Source organism: Alexandromys fortis, unplaced genomic scaffold (genome assembly GCF_014885135.2).
Source record: "Alexandromys fortis isolate MF-2015 unplaced genomic scaffold, M_Fortis_MF-2015_v1.1 scaffold_8_9099976_23576923, whole genome shotgun sequence".
Classification (NCBI taxonomy): Eukaryota; Metazoa; Chordata; class Mammalia; order Rodentia; family Cricetidae; genus Alexandromys; species Alexandromys fortis.
This window is the reverse complement of record NW_026067899.1, coordinates 3,575,101-3,598,845: the sequence shown is the minus strand read 5'-3', so window position 1 is coordinate 3,598,845 and position 23,745 is coordinate 3,575,101. Positions and strand designations below refer to the sequence as shown.

The window sequence follows — 23,745 nt, the reverse complement described above, 5'->3', positions numbered from 1 at the left end:
TTAAGATACCAGCCCACTGGGCGTGGTCTCTCATACTATAAATGCAGCCATTGAGCTTGCGCATTCCCTCTACCAGCTGTTGGATTCGGTTCTGTTCCCCATTCGTGCAGGATTGTGATCTGTGAGTCTACCCCTAAATGCCCCTCAATTCTGAGCCAGTGTGAGATTATAGTGTCCATCTTTAAGAGATGAGCAAATATAATGGTCAAGTATTGTAGTCTTCACGTTTCATTACTGCACACGTATGCACAAATGTGTATGTCCTCACTCCTGTTACCCTTTCTGTGTTAGAAGTCGGGTGGGCGCACTCCTGAGAGATCAAAGGCCAGAGGAGGGTGCTCTAACCCCTCTTCCCAGAGACTGTGTCTCTCGCTGTGAGGTCACCATTTTTGGGTAGGCTGGCAGCAGGCACACCCTAAAGACCCACCCTGTCCCTGCTGCCCCTCTCTCACTCTCCCAGTACTGGGATTACAGTGCTCAAGGCAACCGGAGTTCTCACGTGGCTACTGCAGGAACCAAACTCAGATCCTCTCTCGCCTACTGAGCCATCACCCCAGTCCCCTCATCATAATCTCATTTATTTTTATACTTATATTTTTATAAATATATATTTATATATTTTTTATTTCTCCTTAGGAGAGTTCAGGCAGCCCAAGAGAAAAGCAGCAGCCTCCAAGAGAACCAGGAGGAAGAAAGGAATAAAAGAAAACAACTATTTTTGAATGAAGCCACAAGGCCAGGTGATCCAAAAATTATTCCAAAATGGCTATGTGGCAATGTGATTGGCAGAGCACAGGACCCTGGGGTTCCAAAGCCAGCACTAGGAGGAAAACGTGGGAGAACCCAAAATGGGGGTATACACCAGGAATGCTAGCACTTGGGGTAAAGGGGCAGAAAGACCATGAGCCCCGGTCCAGCCTGAACTACATGGGGAAACCACCTAAAAATAACTCAAATCTTGTTCTATAGAATCTAAAGGTCATAGCTGATGACTCATGATAATAAAGAGGGACAGAAGTTTCAGAGGAAAAGATCGAGAGAGCCATGAACGACGAACCAAAGGGAAATCTCAATCTTCAATTTGAATGGTTCTCTACACTGAGCCATTGCGGTTCTTGGTGAGTTGGCCCAGCGCACAGTGGGGCTGTCTGGGCAGAAGCATGCACACAGAACCCATGGGATGCCTACAGGCCAGGCAGATTTCTTACCAACACAGTGGCGCTCATCAGCGTGCAGTTCAAAGCCGAATTCACACTTGCAGCGGAAGCCCAGGCCGCCGTTGTCTGTCCTGTGACTCAGAACACAGACCTGCTCACAGCCCCCGTTGTTGCTTCCACACGGATTGCTGGCTGGGGGAAGCACACATATTACGACACTCGAAGTGACACAAGACACAAACAACCATTTGGGGACCCCACGGTGGCTATAATTTCAGAGTCATGTCTCCAGTCTGGTCTCCCTAACCCTCCACTCCTAGTGGCTGAACTGTGACTCCTGCAGCGTCTAAACTGTGAGATAATTATGTCCGTGTGGTAGCCTCCAGTATATAACTGCTACGTCTCCAGTTTCAGAACATCTATTACTTAGCGAGTACATATTTTGCAAGTAAGTCAGTATATCAATCATAACTCTGAAAGAAATATTCATCCCAGCTGGGGCCTGAAAAGTTAAAATTGAGTGCTTGGCTAAAGCACAGATCAGGTTTCAAATCCTGCGTGTCACACAAACTAGGTTTTGCCTTTTGATAGCTCATTGTAGCCTATGCAGAGATGCCAACAGTACGCTACTTTGTCTGCTTTTTTTTATTTTATGTGTATGAGTGTTTGCCTGCATTTATGTTTGTGCACCATGTCTGTGCATCATGTGTGTGCAGTGCCCAAGCACCAGAACAGGGTTTCAGATCCCCTAGACCTTGAATTGTAGACAGTGGTGAGTCTTTTCTGAACCTTATAAAACTTTCCCTCTCAGTTGTGTTGATTTGAGGAAATAGTCAGACGTCATTCAGAGCAAATAACAAAAATAATATGGAAGGCTGAACAGATTATGGAAGCTTTGAACCTAGAGATTCCCAGCATCTCATCGGCCTCACATACAGCGCAGGTAGGCACCAAAGCTCAATTTAAAACCCCAGACAGCACAAACCCTGCTCTAAAATAACAGTATCTGAATCCAAAGATTCCCTCTTGCATGTACCCTTCCTTTTGTTACTATGGCTCTATGATACCTACCTCTGCTGGGATTGAAGGCATTTGCAACCACACTGGGCTTTGAAACATAAGAATTATTGACCAGACAAGTAAACATATCTGGTCCATGATAGCCCTAATGCAAAAATAAAGCTGACATGAAGTCACATGAGCACAGAGAGCTGGTTGGCATAGTTCATTTGTTGCTATCAAACACCTGTGCAGGCTCTGGACTACACTACAGGATCCAAAACATCAGTTCAAGGACTATCCTTCATCTGTGATTGTAAGTCTATAAAATTGATGTTATTGATTTCTTGAAGTATGCATGACCTTTAGAAGGTTTAGTTAGCAGCACCCAGATCTTGTGAAGGGTCTCGTCATTAGCTTCCACCTGGGACAGAGACTTACCATTGGGCTGCCTGAGGGCGTGGTAAACAGCCACCCCGTAGGGCCTCAGGGAAGACTGGTAGTACACTTGAGGGCTGGTCTCTGTGAACTTGTTTGCTTTCATCACGGCCAGCTTTGTCCAATCAGTAAAGAACACGTGTCCCTCAAACAAGCTTATTCCAAAGGGATGAGGGACGACGGAGCCGCCACGAGCTACTGTCTTCCTGTTACAAAAGAGATACGTGCGTATCACACCATTGTTGCCTGCTTTTATTTTCGTGACGGAGTAATTTGTTCAGCTGGGTGCCGATTGTTATGATTTAGAACACGTTGAAAAAGACATGTTTTAGGGTGCTTTTGAAATCCCCCATACAGGCTGGGGCTAGTTCCGAGGAAGGAATGCTTTCTACCATGTTAGGGGTCCAGTACCACCAAGGCAAAGGAAAGGAGGAGGAAGAGGGTGACAAGGAAAAAGGAGGTGGGGGTTATCCTCCAGCTTGTTCCCTCAGCAGTAACTCCCCGCTGCACTGGGGCCCATTCCTCAGCAACTTGAAGACTAGACGGTGGAAGGCAGAGGTGGACGCCTGGCAAACCCCCAGGGCTACCACTCCCAGCTGCTGGGTGAAACTGGCCACAGGTCATAACTGTGGCAGGAGGACAGCTGACATTTGATTAAGTACAGGAAAGAAGCGAGGTAGAGGGGCTGGAGAGATGGCTCAGCAGGTAAGAGCACTGGCTGCTCTTCCAGGGGACCCGGGTTCAATTCCCAGCACCCACATGGCAGCTCACGACTGTCTGAAAATGCAGTTCCACAAGATCGGACACCTTCACACCAATGCACATAAAGTTAAATAAATAATTAAATTTTTTTTTAAAAAAAAGAAGTGAGGTAGAGGGTGATTCTGAAGGGAAAAACCCCATTATCTGAAAAAAAAATGTTATCTGGCCCTGAAAAACAGTACAATAATGATAATAATTGTAATAACAAATGTAATTTTTTTAAAAAAGCAGGTCACTGCAGGCATAAGTCAACATACAAAAAAGTGCTCTTCTTTTAATTCAGTTTCTTCAGATTTATGCTGTTTCCCCCAAAGTAATAAAGCTATTTTTTTAAAAAGGCTCACCTTTGAATGCCATCGTAGGTTACAGTTTCAATGTAGTCATACCGAGAGTCCACCCAGTAAATCCTCTTGGACACCAGATCCAGTGTGATCCCAGCAGGCCACCCCACTTTTGTTTTTACCAGATCCTTCCGGTTGCTGCCGTCCATGAAGGCTCTTTCCAACTTGGGTTGCCCAGAAAGGCTTGCCCAATCTGAGAAAAATAAATAGCTACGAGAGAGGAGCAGAAGATGAAAAAAGTCTGTTGAGTAAGTTCGCCTCACCTATGGGGGTCTAGAGCCTAAAGAAAAACCTAAAGGGAAGGAGGCAGGATTGGTGTGTGGTGTGGGTTCACACTGCTGATCAACGTGAGAGCTATGCCCAGAGATCCAGGGCAAACCAGAATACTGACAACAGCTTTCCCCCTTTAAAACCCTGTCCGTGGGTCCACACTTGAGGCATCCATCCCCTTAATATGGTATGGGTGAGCATACTCACATTGTATTGTAAAAATCAAACTGAACCAGAACCCACAGCTAGGCAAATATGATTAAACAAGAAGACAGTTCACACCACATCGAGTATCTAAAGGACACCAGAAGGTGTGCTTGGAATTTATATATATATATATATATATATATATATATATATATATATCCTCATATGGACTTTAATTACATAGCCTTCTATGGACTTATCTTTATATTACATATCCTCATATGGACTTACAACTCTGCTGAAGCCTCTGTGCCTTCTAGAGAACCGAACCTAAAAGAACTCAGAATTGACCTCCAACCAATCAAATGGGTGTTAGATGTTTAGGCCAAGGAATAGGTATATTTTGCCATCACTTACCCCACAGTTGGATCTAAGGCAATTCCTCTAGGACGCCCCAAGTTTTCAGTTATGAGAGTGATACGCTGACTTCCATCTAAGTTGACCACATCAATGCGGTTGACTTTTGTCTCTACCAGATAAAGTTTATTGTTAATCCAGTCCACAGCTAGATTCTCTGGAGTGTCAACAGAAACATTGAGAATTTCTTGGGTATCTAAGCCATTTATGTCAGTGGAAAAAACCTGAAAGAAAAGACCACAGTCAATATATTTAGAAAGTATATAATATATTGTATGACTCGGTTACCTCAATCTTACAAACAGCTAGCAATTATATTTTACATTGTGGGTTATCGGGATAAAATGGATTTTGTTCAGAGTACATATAAAGTAAATACATGGTTGAATTCTGTAGAATTCATTTTGTTTTGGTTTAAGCCTGCATTTTTTCATCCTTGTTGTAAGGATTTGTTTTTGTTGACGTTGTTGTTTTGTGGAGATGGTGGCCTGCTTTCAGTTTTTCAAATCAGAATTGCTAATAATTAAAATTCAACATTGTGTTATCCCTTAATTAAAAACTTAGGCATAACTGGTTTCCTATTAAAAGAAATATAACAAGAATAAACAAAACTCTTTAGGAGTTTCTAAAATAGTATATTGAATATAATACAGATTCAAAACATCAATCCTATATTTTAAGTAAAGCAATGTAATGAAGAATTGACCATCACATAAAGAGTTCCAGTATTTTTTTGTCCAACCCTCAATTGTACAGTTAAATACAATCTGAAGGTTAAAAAAAAATCTGGTTTTTATCATGCAAGTAAGCAAGAGCACTATGATCGAGTTTCAAAAATGACTACTAAATATCTATCTAGTATTGGAAGGTCTATGATTTCTTTTAATTATGCTTTTGGACTCCTTTATGAATAAAATTAAAAGTTGCTCAAGGCTGATCCAAATAATAGCTGTCTTTGTCTTACGGGTTACATGTAATAGAATAGCATGGAAAGGGTGCTGATTAACATAAAATACCTCAAGGGCCTTTTTTGTCAGAAAACAAAAGAGCTTCCCCCCCACTCCCCCCAAATGAAAAGCTATCAACACTTTGTGCTTTAGGTTGCATGCGGCTCGCAAGCTATGCCCTTGACTTTTCTATTTACCTTATCCTGCCTGGGGTCTGTCCAAAAGACTCTTTGCTTCTGATAGTGAAAATCCACGCCCGTAGCCTGTCCACGGTTTTTAGACTCTACCAGAATCCGGAAGTTTCTTCCATGAAGATCTCCAATTAGCAAATCCCGACCATTGGAGAAGATAATGGAGGCTGGGCTGACTGCAAGGAGAACCAGTGAAGGACAACTGATGTCAGCAGGAGGTGAACTGGGCCACAAAGATGCTTAACAAAGTGAGTTAGAACAGTATCCTCATCACTGGTCCAATGCGGTTAATAATACAGAAAGTGCCCTGATAAATATTAGGACACCTTATCCTCAGGAATGTATGGCTCTGGTGAACCCAAATCTATACTACACACTCCCGAGTATCCAAAATAACACTAAGAAACCACTTGAGTCATACTGGAGTAATATGGTTGGCTGGATTTCAAAGTTATGTGCAAGGCTGGAGGGATAGCTCAGTGGGTAGAAGCAAGACTGCTCTTCCAGAGGACCTGGGTTTGATTTCCAGCACCTGCATGGCAGCTCAGAACCTTCTGTAACTCCACTTCCTGGTTTTCTGACTCCCTCTTCTGGGTTCCTCGGGTACCAGACGTGCACCCATACACGTAGAAAAATGTGTATTCAAAGCTGGCATACTATCCATAATAAAAAGGAACAGATGCATGGAGTGGTGGTTCTTGCCTGCCATTGCTGCTGAGGCAGGACTGTCCAGAGCTAGAAGCCAGCATGCCCTACACAGTGAGGCCTAGGCCAGCATGAGCTACACTGTGAGGCTCTGGCTTTTAAGTAAAAATAATAAATAAACAATGATAATAAAATAAAGAGTTAAGATGAGCATAAGTGACATTACAAAATGGGATTAAATATCTATAATTGTACATTTTTGCATTTTTAAAAAATTTTCTAAAATTGAAATGAAGCAAAGAAATTATTTGTGGGAAATATACTTGGAAGAAAGAATTAAGGATGGAAGAATATATTTGTATATGTTTTAAACATGAATATGCTTTTTTTAGCATGAATTTTTGCTGTCTGGAGACATCATCTCAGGTTGGCTTAGGCAAAATAGGTAAAATTCAACATTCACAAAAAAATTAGCATGTCCATGTTGAAATTTTCTATTATTTCTACAGATATTTTAACACATTTGTGATAGGTAAGTTAAAGATTAAATATCTGTGTCAGTCAAATGCAGCCGTAACTGTTATTCTACAGTCAAATTAATTGGGCAATACAATGGCCTGAGTCAATAAAGAAGCCATTAAAATGGCTGAAACTTAGCTGGGCTGGAGTGGTGCACTTGGGGTCGAAGCAGACAGATAGTTCATGGCCAGGCTGGTCTACAGTTCCAGTTCCAGGATAGCCAAGGCTACAGGGATAGAGCTTTTCTTAAAAAAAAAAAAAAAAAAAAAACTAACACCCCCCACCCCCAAAAAAAAGACGGCATGGAATGGAATTAGATTCAATACTTAGTACTGAAAAAGGGGAGAAAAAGAAGACTATTAGAAACACCCACTATTAATGCACAAATTGAACCTTAGTGCTAATATACAATTAAGGCTTAGCTTTTCTTCCAGGCTGCAAGGCCACCTCCACTCTGGGAGGACAGAGATTCTGTTATGTCTTCTGCCATCAGCTAAGGAAAGGGAGTACCAGGAGATGACTGAAGAATCGAGTACTCACAGGAGTTATTGGCTTTGCAGTGCTGCCCACGCTCCAAGACGTACCCTTCTTCGCAGAGACACTGGTGACGGCCTTGCCGATTTTCACACTTCTGGTCACAAGTTCCCCATATCTGGCAGTCGTCAAAATCTGTCACGTGGGAAGAAAAGCATTCATAATCACGTTCATCAGCATATAATGAATGTTATATCCTTGTCCGGAGAAGTATACAAAAAAAAATAGGAAGGAGAAACCTAAGACATGCATTTTCACAAGAGAAAAATCCAAAAACGTTATAGAAGGCTGTGCCCACACACATCACTGTATCTCATTATTAATACTAATTAATATTGGCTTTCAGGATTCATGCATTTTGCCGAAATGCTTCCCCTTGAAAACCTATACTTTTTCAATAATAAATTTTTGTCCCCCAGTTTCTCAGTCTTGTCTGCTACACAAAGTCTTCACTAGCTACATATAATTTACAAAAATAAGTGAAGATACAGGAATACAAATGTGTGAGAGGCCCCGCATGAAGATGGTCTGTGTTCCTGGGGATTTTTGCTCATTCAAATGTCATAAGCAACACTAAAATTATCTTCCATTTATTCCTTAATCATTCATGCAAAGGTATTTGTTGAATGTTCCTTACATAAAAGGGATGCAAAGTCACACACAAAGCAATCTCAGTTCTATTGACAAAGAATTTTAATATGAAAGACATATATAACAATATTGTAAGAAAGTTCCTTCAAATTGTAAGGTTTGAGAGATGCACAAATTGTCCTATCATTGGTAGGCCGGTACATTTAAATACCCTTCCTATCCGTGACCCCTCCCCTAACAATGAACTGCCCCCTAACACTAGGGGGGCATACTGATAATTCATTATTTATTTTGTTTTGGTTTTGCTTTGTTGTGACAAAGTCGCTCTGCTGGCATTAAAGGGTATCACTATACCCAGCTACCAATTTCGTGTGTGTGTGTGTGGTGTGTGCATGTTTGTGTGCTTGTGTGAGTGTGTGCTTGTGTGTGTGTGTGTGTAGGTGAGTGTATGTGTGTGCGCATGTGCATTCCACAGTGAGTGCGTGAAAGACCAGTATTGGGATTGAACTCAGGTAGTCTGTCTTAGAGACAATCAATCACCTTTACCCACCGAGCCATTTCACAGGCACACCGTCTAATTTTGATTATCAAACTAAGGGCCTGGAGTCAGAGAGCAGCAGGGGTGTGGATGCCAAACAGAAGGAGACTAGAGCTGGGCACCTGAGGCGCAAATGCCCTTTCCGTCCGTCACCCTTGCTTTGAATGCACTTCACATTTGGATATGTGTGACCATTTCCGATAACTGCTCCAATAACAGTCAAGAAAGGACTACATACATGGTAAGACCATGGCAACCAAAAAGATTGTACTGTTTTTAGATCCCTACTGTGGGGAATGAAGGCTAATTAAATGTCTATCAGCAGCTGAATGAGATAAGAAAATGAGAGTAGAATGGGGAACTTTCATGAACCTAGGAATGATGCAGACAAGGCCTGAAGCACAGTCTATGCCCAGACCCCTGCACATTTATCTGTTTCTCTTCATTTCGTAGTCTTTGCCCCCTACTCCTACAAACAAGCCCTGCTTTGACAAAATTCAAAAACCTTTTTGGCTTACGACGCCTAAGATACTTCTGTCTGGCTGTGTGAAACCCTGCCTGCTGAATGACCTCCGTGCCCTGACCCTGCGGCACAATGTCATTCTGTCAACAAACAGCAGGTCCCGTCAGTCAGAAACAATGAGCCCGTAAACTGCTCCGGCGTGCCACAGAAACTCCGCTGCCAGGTCGAGACTACCAGAGGCCAGTGATTGGTGGAAAGACACCAGATTTCATGTCAAGATTACTCCTTTTTATTCTTGATTACCACTGAGGCATTCCGTGGAGAGACAGAAGGCACCCAACACCTGAAGTCTCTGTAATGAGGGCAGCCATGCGGAGAGCAAAAACCACGCAGGTTTGCTTGTGAGAACAAACTAAAACAATTCCCCTGAAATCTCAACTCGGCTTAAACAACTGTATATCTGGTTTCATAATGTCCTGTTTTTAGACTGGAGTTCACAAAGAGAAAAACAGTCATCTTTGAAACGAATATGAAAGCGTTTAGCCAGTCTTAGAACTCAGGGGTAAATCAGGCATTCTTGAATCCTTGACAGGGAAGAGGTCACAGAAAAGACCTCTGCAGGTGGCAGGGGGCCTTCCAGTCACAAAGGCCCTCAAGTGTGGACTTTTGAGCTTATCTCTAAATGAGGTTGTCTGTAAGTACGTCCCAAAAGGGGACTGAAGGATGTCCGCTGGAATTTAAAACGAGTCCCCTCGCTGTTCAACCATGCTGCTTCTATTGTGTCTCAGACTGAATGTGTTTGGTAAACCCTAAACCCAACTGCCGGCACAATGAGGACTTTTTCTACACCACGTCATTAGCGGGCTATGCTTACAACTGAATAAAAGCCTCAGTTCAGAGTTACATATTGGAAAGATATATGCTACGTGGAAAGGGGGAGGGGGGAAAAGCCCAAGGATAGGTTGTGGGCAGCAGAGGACAGGGCACACTGTAAAAGCAAGTCACTCTTGGCTTCTCAAGTTTCCACAGCAAGACAGCTGACACCCAACCCCCAGCCCACCCTCTCCCCCCCCCCCCCCCAAGTCACTCTTGGCTTCTCAAGTTTCCACAGCAAGACAGCTGACACCCAACCCCCAGCCCACCCTCTCACGCCCCACTACCCACCCCCATTCTCCACCACTCTTACCTCCCCCCCCCACACCCCCACCTCATCCACTGGCTTTGGGAATTGTGAAAGGAGCAATGGAGAGATGACGTCACCCTGAGAATGTGGCTTCTGGTATTTCTCTTGGAATTCCTCTTCTACTGAGAGAAAGGGAAATGCCTAGAGAAGGGAAAGCCTGGGAATGGGATTGGCAGCGCGCTGGCAGCCTGACACTTGCCAAAGGAAAGGGGCGGTCTCGGCCCACTAATGAGCCCCGCCCCAGGAAGTGGAATGCTACTCAGAAAAATGCCAGGGGGAGCTGATGGAGAAGTCTACCTGCTAAATGAGGGTGGGCCTGCATGCAGTTTAATCCTTGACCACATCCCAGTGCCATGAGAATAAACGTAAGACAACACCTCAGTTTCAGACTCCATAAAATGTCTTGAAATTATTAAAAACCTGGACGGATGTTTATAATACCACATAATTTTCTCAGTCTTAGGGTGACTGGCACGAACCACAGGTTCTCCATGTAGCTCAGGCTGGCCTCAGACTCAAGGAACATTTAACTCCTGATCTTCCTGCATCAATTTCCCAAGTGCTAGGATAACAGGTGAGACATGACACCAGGAGACCCCCTTTAATACTTAAGGATAAATATAATTACTCAAGGGGGACAGATAGGCCATAGGCATACCTTGGGATATAGTCCTAATATTTAAAAAGCTGAAGTTGGCCTATCCAACAACCTCAGAACTCAAGGCAAGAGGATAAATAAATAATTGATGTCACAGAACCATGACATTCAGATATCACAGGGATAACTTCCTAGGCTTATTCTACTGAATATATGCTATAGCATTTGACACTCACTAAGAATTCCAAGTTAGTGACCAGCAAGATGATTTTGCTTTCATAGTGACTTAAAATTAAAAAATTTTTCCAAGTTGAATTTGCTAATTTATTCAAATGATCATCTGACTATGGATAGTTAGTTACTAAGATCAACTATATTCAATAATTGCAAAGTTATGTTCTAGCCCAATGCTAATAGTAAAAACTGAATGGAACTTCACTTGGTTTGTCCAAATTTAACATTTTTTTAATAAATTGGAATAAAAATTTTTTCCGAAGAAATATTTTTCTAAAGCAAAGTCTATTCCCCCTACTGATGAACCACTAGACCCTTAAAAGGATTTCCTGTGCTTGTTGGTGGTGTTTAAAAACCAGCGTGGCTGTATGCCCTAGCTTCTGTTCATATGCCTGTACAGGAATGGATTTGAATGGTTATGAAAAGGAGACCATGAATGGGGGAAGGGGTTTAGAGGGTGAGGCAGAATACAATAAGTGTTCAGTGGAAGGAGAATCAAGGATACACTTTGTCTGCAAACAACAACTTCCATAGTACTCATGCTAACTTAAAAACAAATCAGGTGGTGAACTGGAACATGTCACACCAGTCACACCGCTCTCCAGCTGTCACCTCAGGGCTGAATCTGCCCAGGTCCCTCTGGTACATTCTGAGGGAACTCTTGGAGCTCCTGGCTGACACTTACCGGTGCAGGTACGACTGTCATTGGTGTTGATGATGTGACTCGGGGGACAAAAACATTCTCCTCCGAATGGCGTCTGGTGGCACTGGTACTCACAGTTTAAGAACGAGCAGAGACTCGTGCCTAATCAGAGAAGGAAAGAACCGGGCTAAGGGGATAGACTGGACAAAACTAAGTTTGCCTAATAACTTTCATGCCATACTTAGAGCAAGGAAACCAGACACCTTACCACAATATTATGCAGCAAAAGCTTCATTTGTGTTGGTAACTAGTAGCTACTAGTGACATTCATAAAAAAATCAGGTCATAAGCTTTGGTAGTTCTAACTTGATTGGCTTCAAATAGCAGGGTTTCAAAAGTTTTTTTTTCTTTCTGTTATTGTCTATTTTCTAAACTTTGAGCAATAATTATACAAATTATAATATATATATATAAATGTCTAGTCTTGAGCTTTTATAATAAAGCTTACAAATTAAATGGAGGAACATTTAGATATGACAAGCGTAGGTGGAGGGGGAATCCTTGGGATTGGAATTTTACATGTGCTCTCATCTGTGAAACCACCAATTGATTTAGCGTCCAAACTGTATTCGCCTTCAAGACGTGAGATGCTCTTAGACATGATGGGCTAATTGGAGGAAGGAGATGAAAAGGGTGTGATTGTGCACTGCTTAGCCAGTTCAGTTTTCCCACTGGAAAACTGTCCTAAGAACCAATGGAAAACAGCTGAGTATACACTGAATATACACAACCTAGGAACCAGAAGCTTCTCTTTTTCTTAGTATATCTTAATATAAGGCAAAATATCACATGTATGAAACAGGATAGAGAGCATAGATCGGTGGGTAGGGCATTTGCATTACAATTATGAGTCCTATGGGTCACACAAAAATAGGAATCTCCCATGTTAGAGTCATAATTGTTTTTCCATGATTTTCCATGTTGGCATGCACTTTCATTCCGTTCTAGCTTCAGCCAAACAGCACGCTATGGTCGATACATCAGCGAACACGACACTTGCAGAGACTTTAAAATGTTTGAATGCTGGGGTCTACTCTGTCCAGCATCATCAACCCAAGTGTGGGCCTGTAGAGGCAAGAACCCCTATGGGAATAAACGTTTGTCCCTGAGGCAACTAAATTGAGGTAATTCGTTCTGCAAATACCAGCTGACACCGTCTGCTTCTGAGAATCTGACAGAGAAAGCAGCCCTCGTAGGGTCCCCACACTCACCACATTGCCTTCCGCTCGTGGTGTTGTTTTCATCGTCTCCACTGGGGCAGTCGGGAACTCCATCGCAAACTTTATCCATCGAGATGCACCGTCCAGACCCTGGGCAAGGCCATTCTCTCGGGTAGCACGAATGATGACGCTGGTTACTTTCTGGAAGGGAACAGAAGAGTGCTAGACCGCCCTCTAGATGGTGCCGCTCTTCTCGCCAGATGGGCCGGGCGAGAAACAAAAGTCCAAGCAACCCTGTGGAGGGTCTACCACCAGCCTCTTCCCGAGATCCTGTGGAATCATTTAAGTTCCACGTAACTTTTTCTGAAAGAGGCAGCAAACATGGATAATCCAAGGGAAATGCCAACTCAAAAATGGGAAGGCCGCCTTCCGGACCACTAGAACGTAAAATCAACAGATGCTTCAGATTAAGATTGACTCTACTTTCTGAAACTGGAACGTTGAAAGGAACCTGTTGTATGGAATGGACATTCAGAAACCGAGACCTGGGGGAGAACTGCTGGTGGCGGCAGCTCAGTGAATACCTAGGGCAATTTCCTTCTCAAATGACAGCGTGCAGGATGTTCCCTAAATTCCCTTCCGATGTTCTTGATATGGCCCATCCTCCAGTGATTCAAAGCTCACAGGTTACTACAGGCCTAAGGTGTTTATAAAGGCTCTAAAACCTAAGAAAAATTACGTTCTCCCTCCTTCCCTGTCTTATTACTTTTGCATCAGGAAAACAAGTGGTCTTGAAGGGAAAAGAAAAGTGGAGCGATGGCTCAGTGGTTAAGAGCACTCACTGGTTGCTCTTCCAGAGGTCCTCAGTTCAATTCCCAGAATGGAATCTGAAGCCCTTGTATGCATAAATAGAAATAAGAAAGGCATAAAGAAGGGCGAGAAACTGTCCTGCCCGCTCTTCCTTAAAAATGGGAAGGAGGGGATTAATTAATTGGTGTTGCATCTGGGATTTAGTGGGGTCACTCAGGTGGTGGGAATCCTGGCTGGTCCTTACCACATTCGTCTTCATCACTAGAATCTTGGCAGTCGTCATCTCCATCACAGACCCAGTTCTGATTGATGCACTGGCCATTGGAGCAAGTGAACTGATGGCCTCCGCAGGTGTTATAGGCTGGAAGAGAGCAACAGCAGAGCGCTGGAAAGGCGCAGTCCCTGGGGAAAATCGCTGCCTGCATTCAGCTCCTAGACACTCATCAGTTTGGGCCTTTGGAGCATAACAAGGAAAAGAAGGTAAAAAGGAAGGAAGGCAGGGAGACAAAGGAAGGAAGGGAGGAAGGAAGGAACACAGGAATGAAGGAAGGAGAAAAAGAGGCAAAAACTTTGACTTGAGGGTATGAACTCTGGGCCAAAGAGCAGAGGTATGCCGTGATCAAGAGGCTAGATGCCAACACTCAGTAATCACGGACTTTACCATAAGCATTGTAACTGTCACCTACACCAAAACACCCGGAGTCACCCACTCCACAGTGCCTCGTGCCTAACTCCCAGAAAAACAGGGAGATGGGTCACCAGCCAATCAAAGCAGTAGGGAAACGACCGCAGGAAGCTGGTGATTTGTGGGAGCTGGTAAAACAGTTACCATGATGTCTTCTAACTTTATAATATTCCAAGAAAGAAATACACTGAAGACATGGAAATATTGGTCAGGTTACGAGGAAAGATGCAGAGACAGTGATAGTCATCTACAACCTTAGAAACTTTCCTGGCCTTCTAACTACAAGGCAGTAGAGATTTTAGGATTGGCGTTAGAGGCATTGTTAGCTGGACACTCCCTTCCCTTCCCTCTCAAGATCGACTCTCAAGATCAGAGTTGTGTGACATACTGTGACTTGCAACTCTGTCTCAAAGAATGCAGGAAAGAATGCACGCTATCAGCAACTCTTTGCCTCTGCTGTGATCTGTGGAGGATAAAGGAACCCAGGTCAAGCAATACTAATAAAGTTGGAGCAATGGCCCTTCCATTATCTTTTGGCCTCTTCTGCCATCAGCGACTCCTTTGAGGGAAAAATGCTAGCGAATGGAGGAGGAGGAAGCACCCCTTATCACATGACCCAACATAAAGAAGTCACCGTACTGCAATTGTGCTCGTCGCTGTTATCTTCACAGTCATTGTCGTGGTCACAGACGTAGGCGCGGAGGATGCACTCCCCACTGCCACATTCAAACTCCTTGTGTGAACACTGTGCAGCTGAGACACGAGGTTAAAAAGAGGAAGAAAGATCATTTCACATTAACCATCATCACCTGATTTCTTTTGGAAGATTCTACCTCTATTTCAGAAGTAACTTATTAGGCGGGGGGGGGGGGGGGGACACAACGATACAACCAGTCCTTGGGGAATCGAATGGGCCCAATTTGTGGCTTCTACCAAAATTAATTGTGTGAATACTCCCATGGTGGATGATATGGATCCAGTGGACCCAGGCTTGGGAAGAACGGTGTGTGTCTGTCCCTCCAGTCAGTGTAGGCCGGCTTCAACTTCCCACACCACCACACCACTAAGGCACATGACTTACTGCAGTTAGCTTCATCAGAGGAATCTCTACAGTCAACCTTCTGATCACACCTCTGGCTCGTGTTATAGCAGGCTCCGTTGGCACACGTAAGCTGATCACATGTTGGATAACCTGTTACAGGAAAAACGAAGCTTCAGTGAAGGCATCCTGAGTGGTTCCACTGTGCAGGGACTGAATCTAAGCGGTCCCTGACCTCCTCAAACAGTCAAGTCTGGGAAAGGGGCATCAATCAAATATAGACACACACGTAAAACGATACGCAAATGAGGGAGTCACCAATATGCAAATGAGGGAATTACCAAAGCTTCACCACAGGACAATGTGGGAGCCAAGAGATGTCTAAAGAAGTGAAGCTTAAGACTGAGAATTGGTAAATATAAAATGATTTAAAATGGAGCCTCCTCCTATATAATATAAATTACATACATCCTAGGAAACTCATGTACTGCTATACTTGTTCTGGGAAGTGAAGGGTCATTTCTCTCATGGAAGGGGAAGAGAGAGCAAGCCTAGAAATTAGAAGACCTTGGCCAAGGGCAGAGAAAATAAATAAATAGCCAGTGGCTACTTAATCAACTTACTCAGTTTCTGTCAATATGAATGAATAACTACCTCACAGGGTCGATTGTCCTAAGGAAACAATGTCTAGTAGACAGCTTGAAAAAGCTATGATTGCTCACTGGGCCATGGTGGCACGCACCTTTAATCCCACCACTTGGGAGGCAGAGGCAGGCGATCTCTGTGAGTTTTAGGCCAGCCTGGTCTACAAGAGCTAGTTCCAGGACAAGTACCAAAGCTACAGAGAAACCCTGTCTCGAAAAACAAAACAAAACAAAAAAACAAAAACAAGCAAGCAAACAAAAAGTTGCTGAGAGTGGTGGCATGATTGCTCCCCAAGCACGCATTACTATTATACCTTATATATTATTATTATATTATTATAATATTATATATATTATATATTATATATTATTCCATGGAAACTGGCCCCATGGCCACACTGTGTGTATCAAAACCCAGAGTCCTGAGTCCCTCATATAAAATAGTGCACATTTGTCCACAACCCGTACCCATCTTCCTGTATACCGCATTTATCTTTAAATAGCTTATCATTCCTCATATAAGCTCCAAATACTTGCATGCTGTATTATTTAGAGAGTATTAACAAGTCTGTCTTAGTACAGATGTCTTCAACCTTGAAGCTGACTGAATACACAAATGTGATTGTTGGGTTGCTACAATACACAGACACATACAGATACATACATAAACCATATCTACACAATCACGTCAATATTAACCTGGATTTCTGAGCCACAGCAAAAAATATATATATATATATATATCAATGTCCAATGCAGGAATGGCACGCCATCTTTCTGCCCTTTGTGTTACCCTGCATCCTCGTGTGTCCTTTACGTGATGACAGGCTGGAACTCATGGGTTCTACCTTACTTATTTAGTCATAGGAATACACCACTCAGTGAGTGTCTTAAAAAAAATAAGTTCACTATTACCCAGGGTTGGTAGCTCAGGAAACTGAGGCAAGAGGATTATTTTTAGCTAGAGAAAAGAAGGCCTGGGCTACATAGTAAGTTCCAGGCCAGCCTGAGCCACAGAGTGAAAAAGCAAAGAGGGGGAAAAAGGAGGAAGACAAGGAAAATGAGTAACAGGAAGAGATCAAAGGGGAGAAAAGAAAGAGAACTGGCAATACTGCTATTGAGTTACCTATCCCTCATAGGTTTCTCAACACCTGCTTTGCTTTGTTACTGTTTGTTTCATTTTGCAGCAGTGTCTTGCTGTGTAGCCCAGGCTAGCCTGGAATTCACTATGTAGATCAGGCTGGCCTCAACTCATGATCCCCCTACTTCAGCTGCCCTAGTGTTGGGATTACATAGTATCTATGTCCTTCGCACAAGTGTGTTCTCCTCCTGGGTCTGACTCTTTCTCATTGAGGATTATATTCCTTGGGATTCGCAAGTTGTTTTCAGATTTATTTTTAAACAAGGAAAAGGTAAGTCTCAGAGTAAGATAACACATCCCTGCCTCAAAGCTAAAGCCCAGCTTGAGGTTGTACAGCCAGAATAAGATATGAATGGTCCCAGAGTCTTTTCAAGCAAGAGCTATGTACAGAATCCTTGCTAAACTGAATTCAACTCAATAACAATAAAAATTAACAAGTGTGATATAGCAATGAAGTAACTTTATGGTTGGGGGTCCCCACAACATGAGGAACATATTAAAGAGTCACAGCAATAGGAAAATTGAGAACGGCTGGTTTAAATCTATTTTTCATCTTTTTCTGGTGCAAATAATCTTTTCCCAGCTTTGTATAGTAAATGAATTAGCCTAAACCCTCTTCGTTTCTAAATATCCTAAACTAGGCCAGTAAATATTATTCTATGTCTAAGCAACGTTCAGTCACATGACTTCAACAGAAGAATCTTCACGGCACTTCAACATAGTTGCTTCAACATAAAAGTGCCCTACGTGCTAGCTCACTGAAGTGAATGATCTTGCCCTTCTTACTTTACATGGGAAATGAACAGCCACAAGGGATGGACAGCCACGGGGGACTGACAGCCATGGGAGATGGACGGCCATCGGGGATGTTTCTGGTACTCTGTGAAAGACTAAGAAAGGGTACGTGATCTAAAGCGTTTGGAGGAACAAAAGATTTCCCCACACAACAGTTATCTTGGTGGTAGCCATGCGTACCAGCAGCTATGTGAGGGACATACCCGGGGCTCCAGAGTTTGAAGCACTCACAAACTCTAAAGATGTGATGTCCACCAATAATATACTCTATTACCAGAAATAACGGATCAATGGCTAAAGTACCCACATCTCAGCATGTGGTCCATGTCCAGTACACAACAACTGAGCAAGCATATTGCTCTGAAAAGCAGTGTTCTTTAAAAGAAAAAAGTTGTAAAAAAAAAAAAAACAAGTTGAAGAACACGCTAGTCCTTTGTCCAAGAGAATGAGAAGCAGTGGGGTCAGGCTGTCAGCTGACAGCATGTTTGCTCTCTGCAGCCTTCTACTTCTGAAAACCAAACTCATAAGATCCAACATCAAAAACAAAACAGGCAGTGGCTAGCTATAATTTTACATTTCTTCTGAACTTTACAACAGCCCAAATTGAATTCATACCTAAACTGCTGCTTAACTTTGATTATATAGATGCTTTGGTTTGCAAAAGGGCTTTTAATGGGCCACACAATTCTGTTTATTAATTCTGCCTCCCAGAGATGCAAGTGGTCAGGTGAGGGCCTCACTCAAATCCCTCCCCTTCTACCCCCCACTGCTGTGTGCCAGATAGTTCCAGGAGTCAACATGTTATCTAGCCTTCTGAGAGCAACATCAAGCCGAAAACCAGCTCTCTGCCAGCCCTCTGGCCAGATAAGCCTCCTGTCAGGGGGAAAATTTATTTGGGTTTGGACTGTGGCTACCACATTTGAGGTGATTGTTATGGCTAGGAAGGATCTGGAATCAATGTGGATTCAATGTGCTGGGTAGGGCTCTTGTTTTCTCCAACCATAAAACTTGAAGGAGATTTAAATCAGCATCCACTGACAAGGCTCTATCCCTGCAGCTCCCGGGGGCCAGCTTGATGTCATCAGGGTGGTATCAGAACGGCTGGAGGTCAGCACTCTGAATGAATAGCAAACAGCTATTTGTCTCCATCCAACATGATAGTGAATCTCTCTCAAACAACGGGGGACAACTCCCAACTGCAAACCCTGTACACCTTCTGGTCTTTTCTGGGTACATACCTTGAGGTGTATATATCCCCGTTTGGATAGTCACCCTTAGGGGAAAAAAATTCCCCTTGCTTTATAAACTTGACAAGGAGTTCCAAGCTAAGCCATGGAACGGGAAGTCATAATTAGACGAGTTTCTTACTGGACAATCCCTAACACCCTTCTTTCTGAGTTTATACATTTGGCAAACTTGCACCTAACCTAACACCTTTTTTTAACCAGGTCAAAGCCATCCTGTGACCACGGTGTCATCAAATACGATGCAAGGAAACAGCGCCCAAGAGCCCTGGCTTCTTTCTGAGCTTTGAAGGGAAAGACTGAGAGGGGCTGCTTCACTTCCTCACCCCACACCCCGCTCCTTTCTCTTCTTCCCTCACAGATTGACATCTGCCACAAAAATCTGCATACAGCATTGTTCCCCCCTTAAATGATTTGGTTTTCTGCAAGAAACTTTCAAGCTATAGTTACATAATCAAGGAGGTCCAGGCACAATGGCACCAGGTAGGCAGATCTAGGGAGCCAGCTTGGTCTACTTAGTGAGATGCGGACAGCCAGGCTCAAATGAAACCTGAATCAAGGATGAAGCCTTTGGTGGAGGATCTGGACCTCTAAGATTGGAATCATTTGTCCCAGAAGACACAGCTCGAAGGTACTATTCTTATGAATACTATAAGAATGCAGACAAGAAGGTATGTATAGGCCTTCAGTTGTGGCATATTAGAGGCAAAGGCAGTTGAGGAAGATCCAGATAGGGAATTTCAGGCCAGGCAAAGAGAGACCCTGTGGAAAGGGAGGGAGGGAAGGAGGGAGGGAGGGAGGGAGGGAGGGAGGGAGAGAGGGAGGGAGGAAGGGAGAGAGGGAGGGAGGGAGGAAGGAAGGGAGGGAGGAAAGATATTCAATACACATGAATCTTTTTTCATCCACAAGAGGTGAACTAATTATTTTCCATTTTATAGATAAGAAGCCTGAAGCACCCAAGAGGTTGAGGTATGTCAGCTAAGAGTCAGAATTCAGAAACAAGCAATCGGGAGCCACAACGCCTGTGTTCAAACTACCACAGCAGTCAGGGCTTCCTATTAATTCATAGGGGGGAAATTACAGAATGATCGTGAACGGAAGAGCAATAGAAAAATCTTCCAACCCCAGTATTGAGCAGGCTGCTAATTCGGCAGGCTGAAAAGGTGAACAAACAAAGTGAATTGCAGACTAGCCTGGTCTACAGAGTGAGACAGGCAGTGGAAAGAAAGGAAAGGATGGACAGATGGAAAGAAAGAGGGAGGAAGGGGGAGATTAGGAGAAGACGGAAAGAGTGAAGTAACGTAAGGCCGTGGGTTTCTTTTTCTCAGTTTGCCATCTACTTTAGGAAGCCTGGGGAGTTGAGAGCAACTCCACGTTCTTTCACTTCATGGCATATTTATTCTACGAAGATGCCAATTTGATATGTAAAGCAGGATTCGTTCTCCCTTCCAGCATCTGTGCAGGAGCCTGGGATTGGACTCATAGACCTGAGTGACTCCAGCCCTCCTCCCATTACACACACACACACACACTTACAACGTAAGCTCTAAGACAAGTGTAAATGGTGCAAAGACTGCGAAAGTACAAATACCCACGTGTTACACTCATTTAACATATACCTTACTATTCCGACATAGAAGGAATTGGGGAACTACATACTGTCAGAGTCAACCACCTTGGTCCCACCCCTATCTCATCCTCAGGATTGTTCCCTGGTCGTGAAAAGAGTGGGCTCCAGCTGCTAGGAGCCCAAGTCAGTGTGCAGACCAGACACTCGGCAGAGCGCTGCCTTCATCTCAAGATTGTATTCTGCGTCATTCCATCCCATCTATTCCATGCTATCCTATTCGACATCTGAATATTGAAATCTGCCTTCTTGCCTGAGACTGGACAGAAAACAAATGCAGGGGCATGTGCCTGTAGCCCCTGCACTCAGGAGCCTGAGCTCAAGTTAGAGAACAGCTTAGACCACGTTGCAAAGCCTTGCTGAGAGAGAGAGGGCAAGAATGGTAAACTAAATCACAATTCTTACAGCCTTTAAGTTGTATAATTAAATCTTGTATGATTAATATATAATGTCCTAATGCAGCTGCCTTTGGTGGCACACATCTGTAACCCCAGCACTCTGGAAGGAATCTATATGATGTGTTCTAAGAAAACTGATGCCTCCAAAACACAAATGAATAATTATTATTATTTCATATCCCAAATATCAAGGCACTTTAGATGGAGCTATGCAGTAAAATCCCTTTTCTTGTGGAACTCTCATTCTGTGTGAGGGGGTGGAATAACCCATCCGCATAAAGGATATCCAGGATATTGCAAAATAGAGCAACGTATACACAAAAAAGTAGAACAGGGTAAAATAACTCAAGAACTGTTCTATGTCAACAAAATATTGGTGACTGAGGACCTGGACAAGAATGCTCCTGGAAGTTGGATCAGTTGCAGGCCAGTGGATCTACATATAGTGATAGTATATCTCAAGAGACAGAGAAAGCAAATGGATTCCTCTAGGACAGACCTGTTTGGCTTTGCTGTAACAGGATAGAGGACTTGGGCAACAGCTAACTGATCTTAGAATTGTTATAAAACACAGGTAATATTTTTAAAAGCTCTTGTTTGATGAACACCAAATGAAAAAGATTTTTATCCCTCTTTTTCCTCAAATTTCAGGGCCCAGAATCCGGTCTCAGTGTGAGAATGCTAACCAGGGCCAACTGTACTGTGGTGTGTGCCCAGGTCACTTGAACAAGGCTCACTGGGCAGCCTGGAGAACTGTGTGTTCTTTACGAGAGCCATCACAACCCAGAGTGACTTTAACTGTCTTCATCACTCCCTTCCAACTGTGGCCCCAGTTGGCGTTTCCACAGTTAAACATAGAAAGAAAATGTTTAAATGCTGAAGTCAATAGAAAAGAGCCACTGGGGGCAAAGCAGGCAGACCAAATACCTCCGCTTCCCAGCAAGAAAGCCTCCATTGTAACAGGGATTTTACCCTTTCTTTAGCATTCCTAAGTAACAAAAGAGAGGGCTGCAAACTCACGATAATTAGCGATAGTTTTACTTGCACCAAAATCACTCCTATCTGGTGCTCAATAAAACGAAATAATCTTTTTTTACTTCCCTGAAAATGGCTACTATTTTTGAGCAACCAAAAGTCACTTCGGTATATTAAATGAATGACCCATAATTGGTGCATTGTTCTGCTGTTTATCTAAGACTCCGCATGAGTGGTTTTCCTTGATGCTAATCCCATTACGAGTAAAATGGACTGCAGTTTTGAATCTTTCTGTTCCTTTAAGAAAAAAAAAATGGGCAAGTTGTTTAATATCGGGTGCCATTTTACAGATGACCAGATTGAGTAATAAAATAACTGGAGGGTGGGAGGGGGTGAGCCTATACCTGTTTCAAAGCTTTTAATATAGGCAGAAATATTCCTCAGGGTGTAGAATAACCAACAGTACCTAATGCATATGAAAATATAGCAGGCAAAAGGCCAGAAGCATTAAGCATCTCTTGTGTCACAGGAAATTTATGTTGGGCAGGCAGGAGGCCTGGCCTAAAATTCAAAGTCCACCTGCCTCCCTCAGCCTCCCTAGTGCTGGGATCAAACGCCAATGCCTATCTCATATTGAGGTCTCGGACAATCATTTATTGGGACCTTAATCCTTTTGCCTTTCTCCATCCATTCCCTACCTTCCCCCCTCTCCACCTCCCTCAGAGGACTCCAGCACATCATTCTTTGACCCGGGAAGGAATTCCTGGAATGGACACAAGGTGTTCTGCTGTAGAGGGCAATGCCTTGGCTTCAGTAACTTGAAAGAGTAAGGATCACAACAGTGAGGTCTGGTCTCACTGGCAGAGCTACAAATAACAGAGCTAAGCTTCTTGGTCTTCAAATACTGGGAAAACAAATTATCTTGAGTTTCTACATCCATTATTTTCTGCGAATTATTTATAAGTATTTATAAGTATCTGACAGATCAAGATCCATTTCTGACATAACCTTATTTCTAAGAAAAGGGAAAGAAAAATCTTCATAATGATAAGCTTGATTTGGGTCTGTCCACAGCAATGACTCTCACGCAGAATAATTGCAAGGGAAAATATGCCTGGCTGCTGGCTAAGTCTTATTTACCACTTGATCACATAAGGAACACTAAAGCAACTACAGCTGCTACATGTCCAAGCTGATGTTTAAAACAGCTAAGCATCAGCGATTAGCACTAGCCACTGACATCACACACATAAAGACAGCTCGGCACGGCACACTATATACAGAGGATTGTTGCTTTTGATGGAGCATCCCCTTCTAGAAGATCCACGCATCTGTTTGTTCTGCCTATCAGCCATTTTCAACCAAAGCAGCAAGGCTCCAGAAGACATTTGGCAATATTTGAAGACATTTTGGGTTATCACAATGAGAACATGCTACAGACACATCCTGCAATACACAGAACATCACAGAATTCCCAGAAGTAAGAGTCTTTTTAGAACCAACTAATTTCCAGGAGATCCAGGAGGGGCGGGGGGGGGGGGGGGGGGGGG

At 43.3% G+C, this 23,745-nt stretch overlaps 1 protein-coding gene across 1 annotated transcript in view; it reads right to left on the bottom strand.

Annotated features, from left to right (window-relative positions):
* Window positions 1-23,745, bottom strand: part of Lrp2 (LDL receptor related protein 2) — a 122,879-nt gene that overhangs the window by 67,991 nt on the left and 31,143 nt on the right. Inside the window, 11 exon segments of the mRNA XM_050123018.1 lie at window positions 1,209-1,349; window positions 2,598-2,800; window positions 3,701-3,907; window positions 4,532-4,755; window positions 5,676-5,845; window positions 7,374-7,502; window positions 11,660-11,779; window positions 12,889-13,038; window positions 13,892-14,008; window positions 14,972-15,085; window positions 15,414-15,524. Coding sequence (XP_049978975.1) covers window positions 1,209-1,349; window positions 2,598-2,800; window positions 3,701-3,907; window positions 4,532-4,755; window positions 5,676-5,845; window positions 7,374-7,502; window positions 11,660-11,779; window positions 12,889-13,038; window positions 13,892-14,008; window positions 14,972-15,085; window positions 15,414-15,524 — 1,686 coding nt within the window.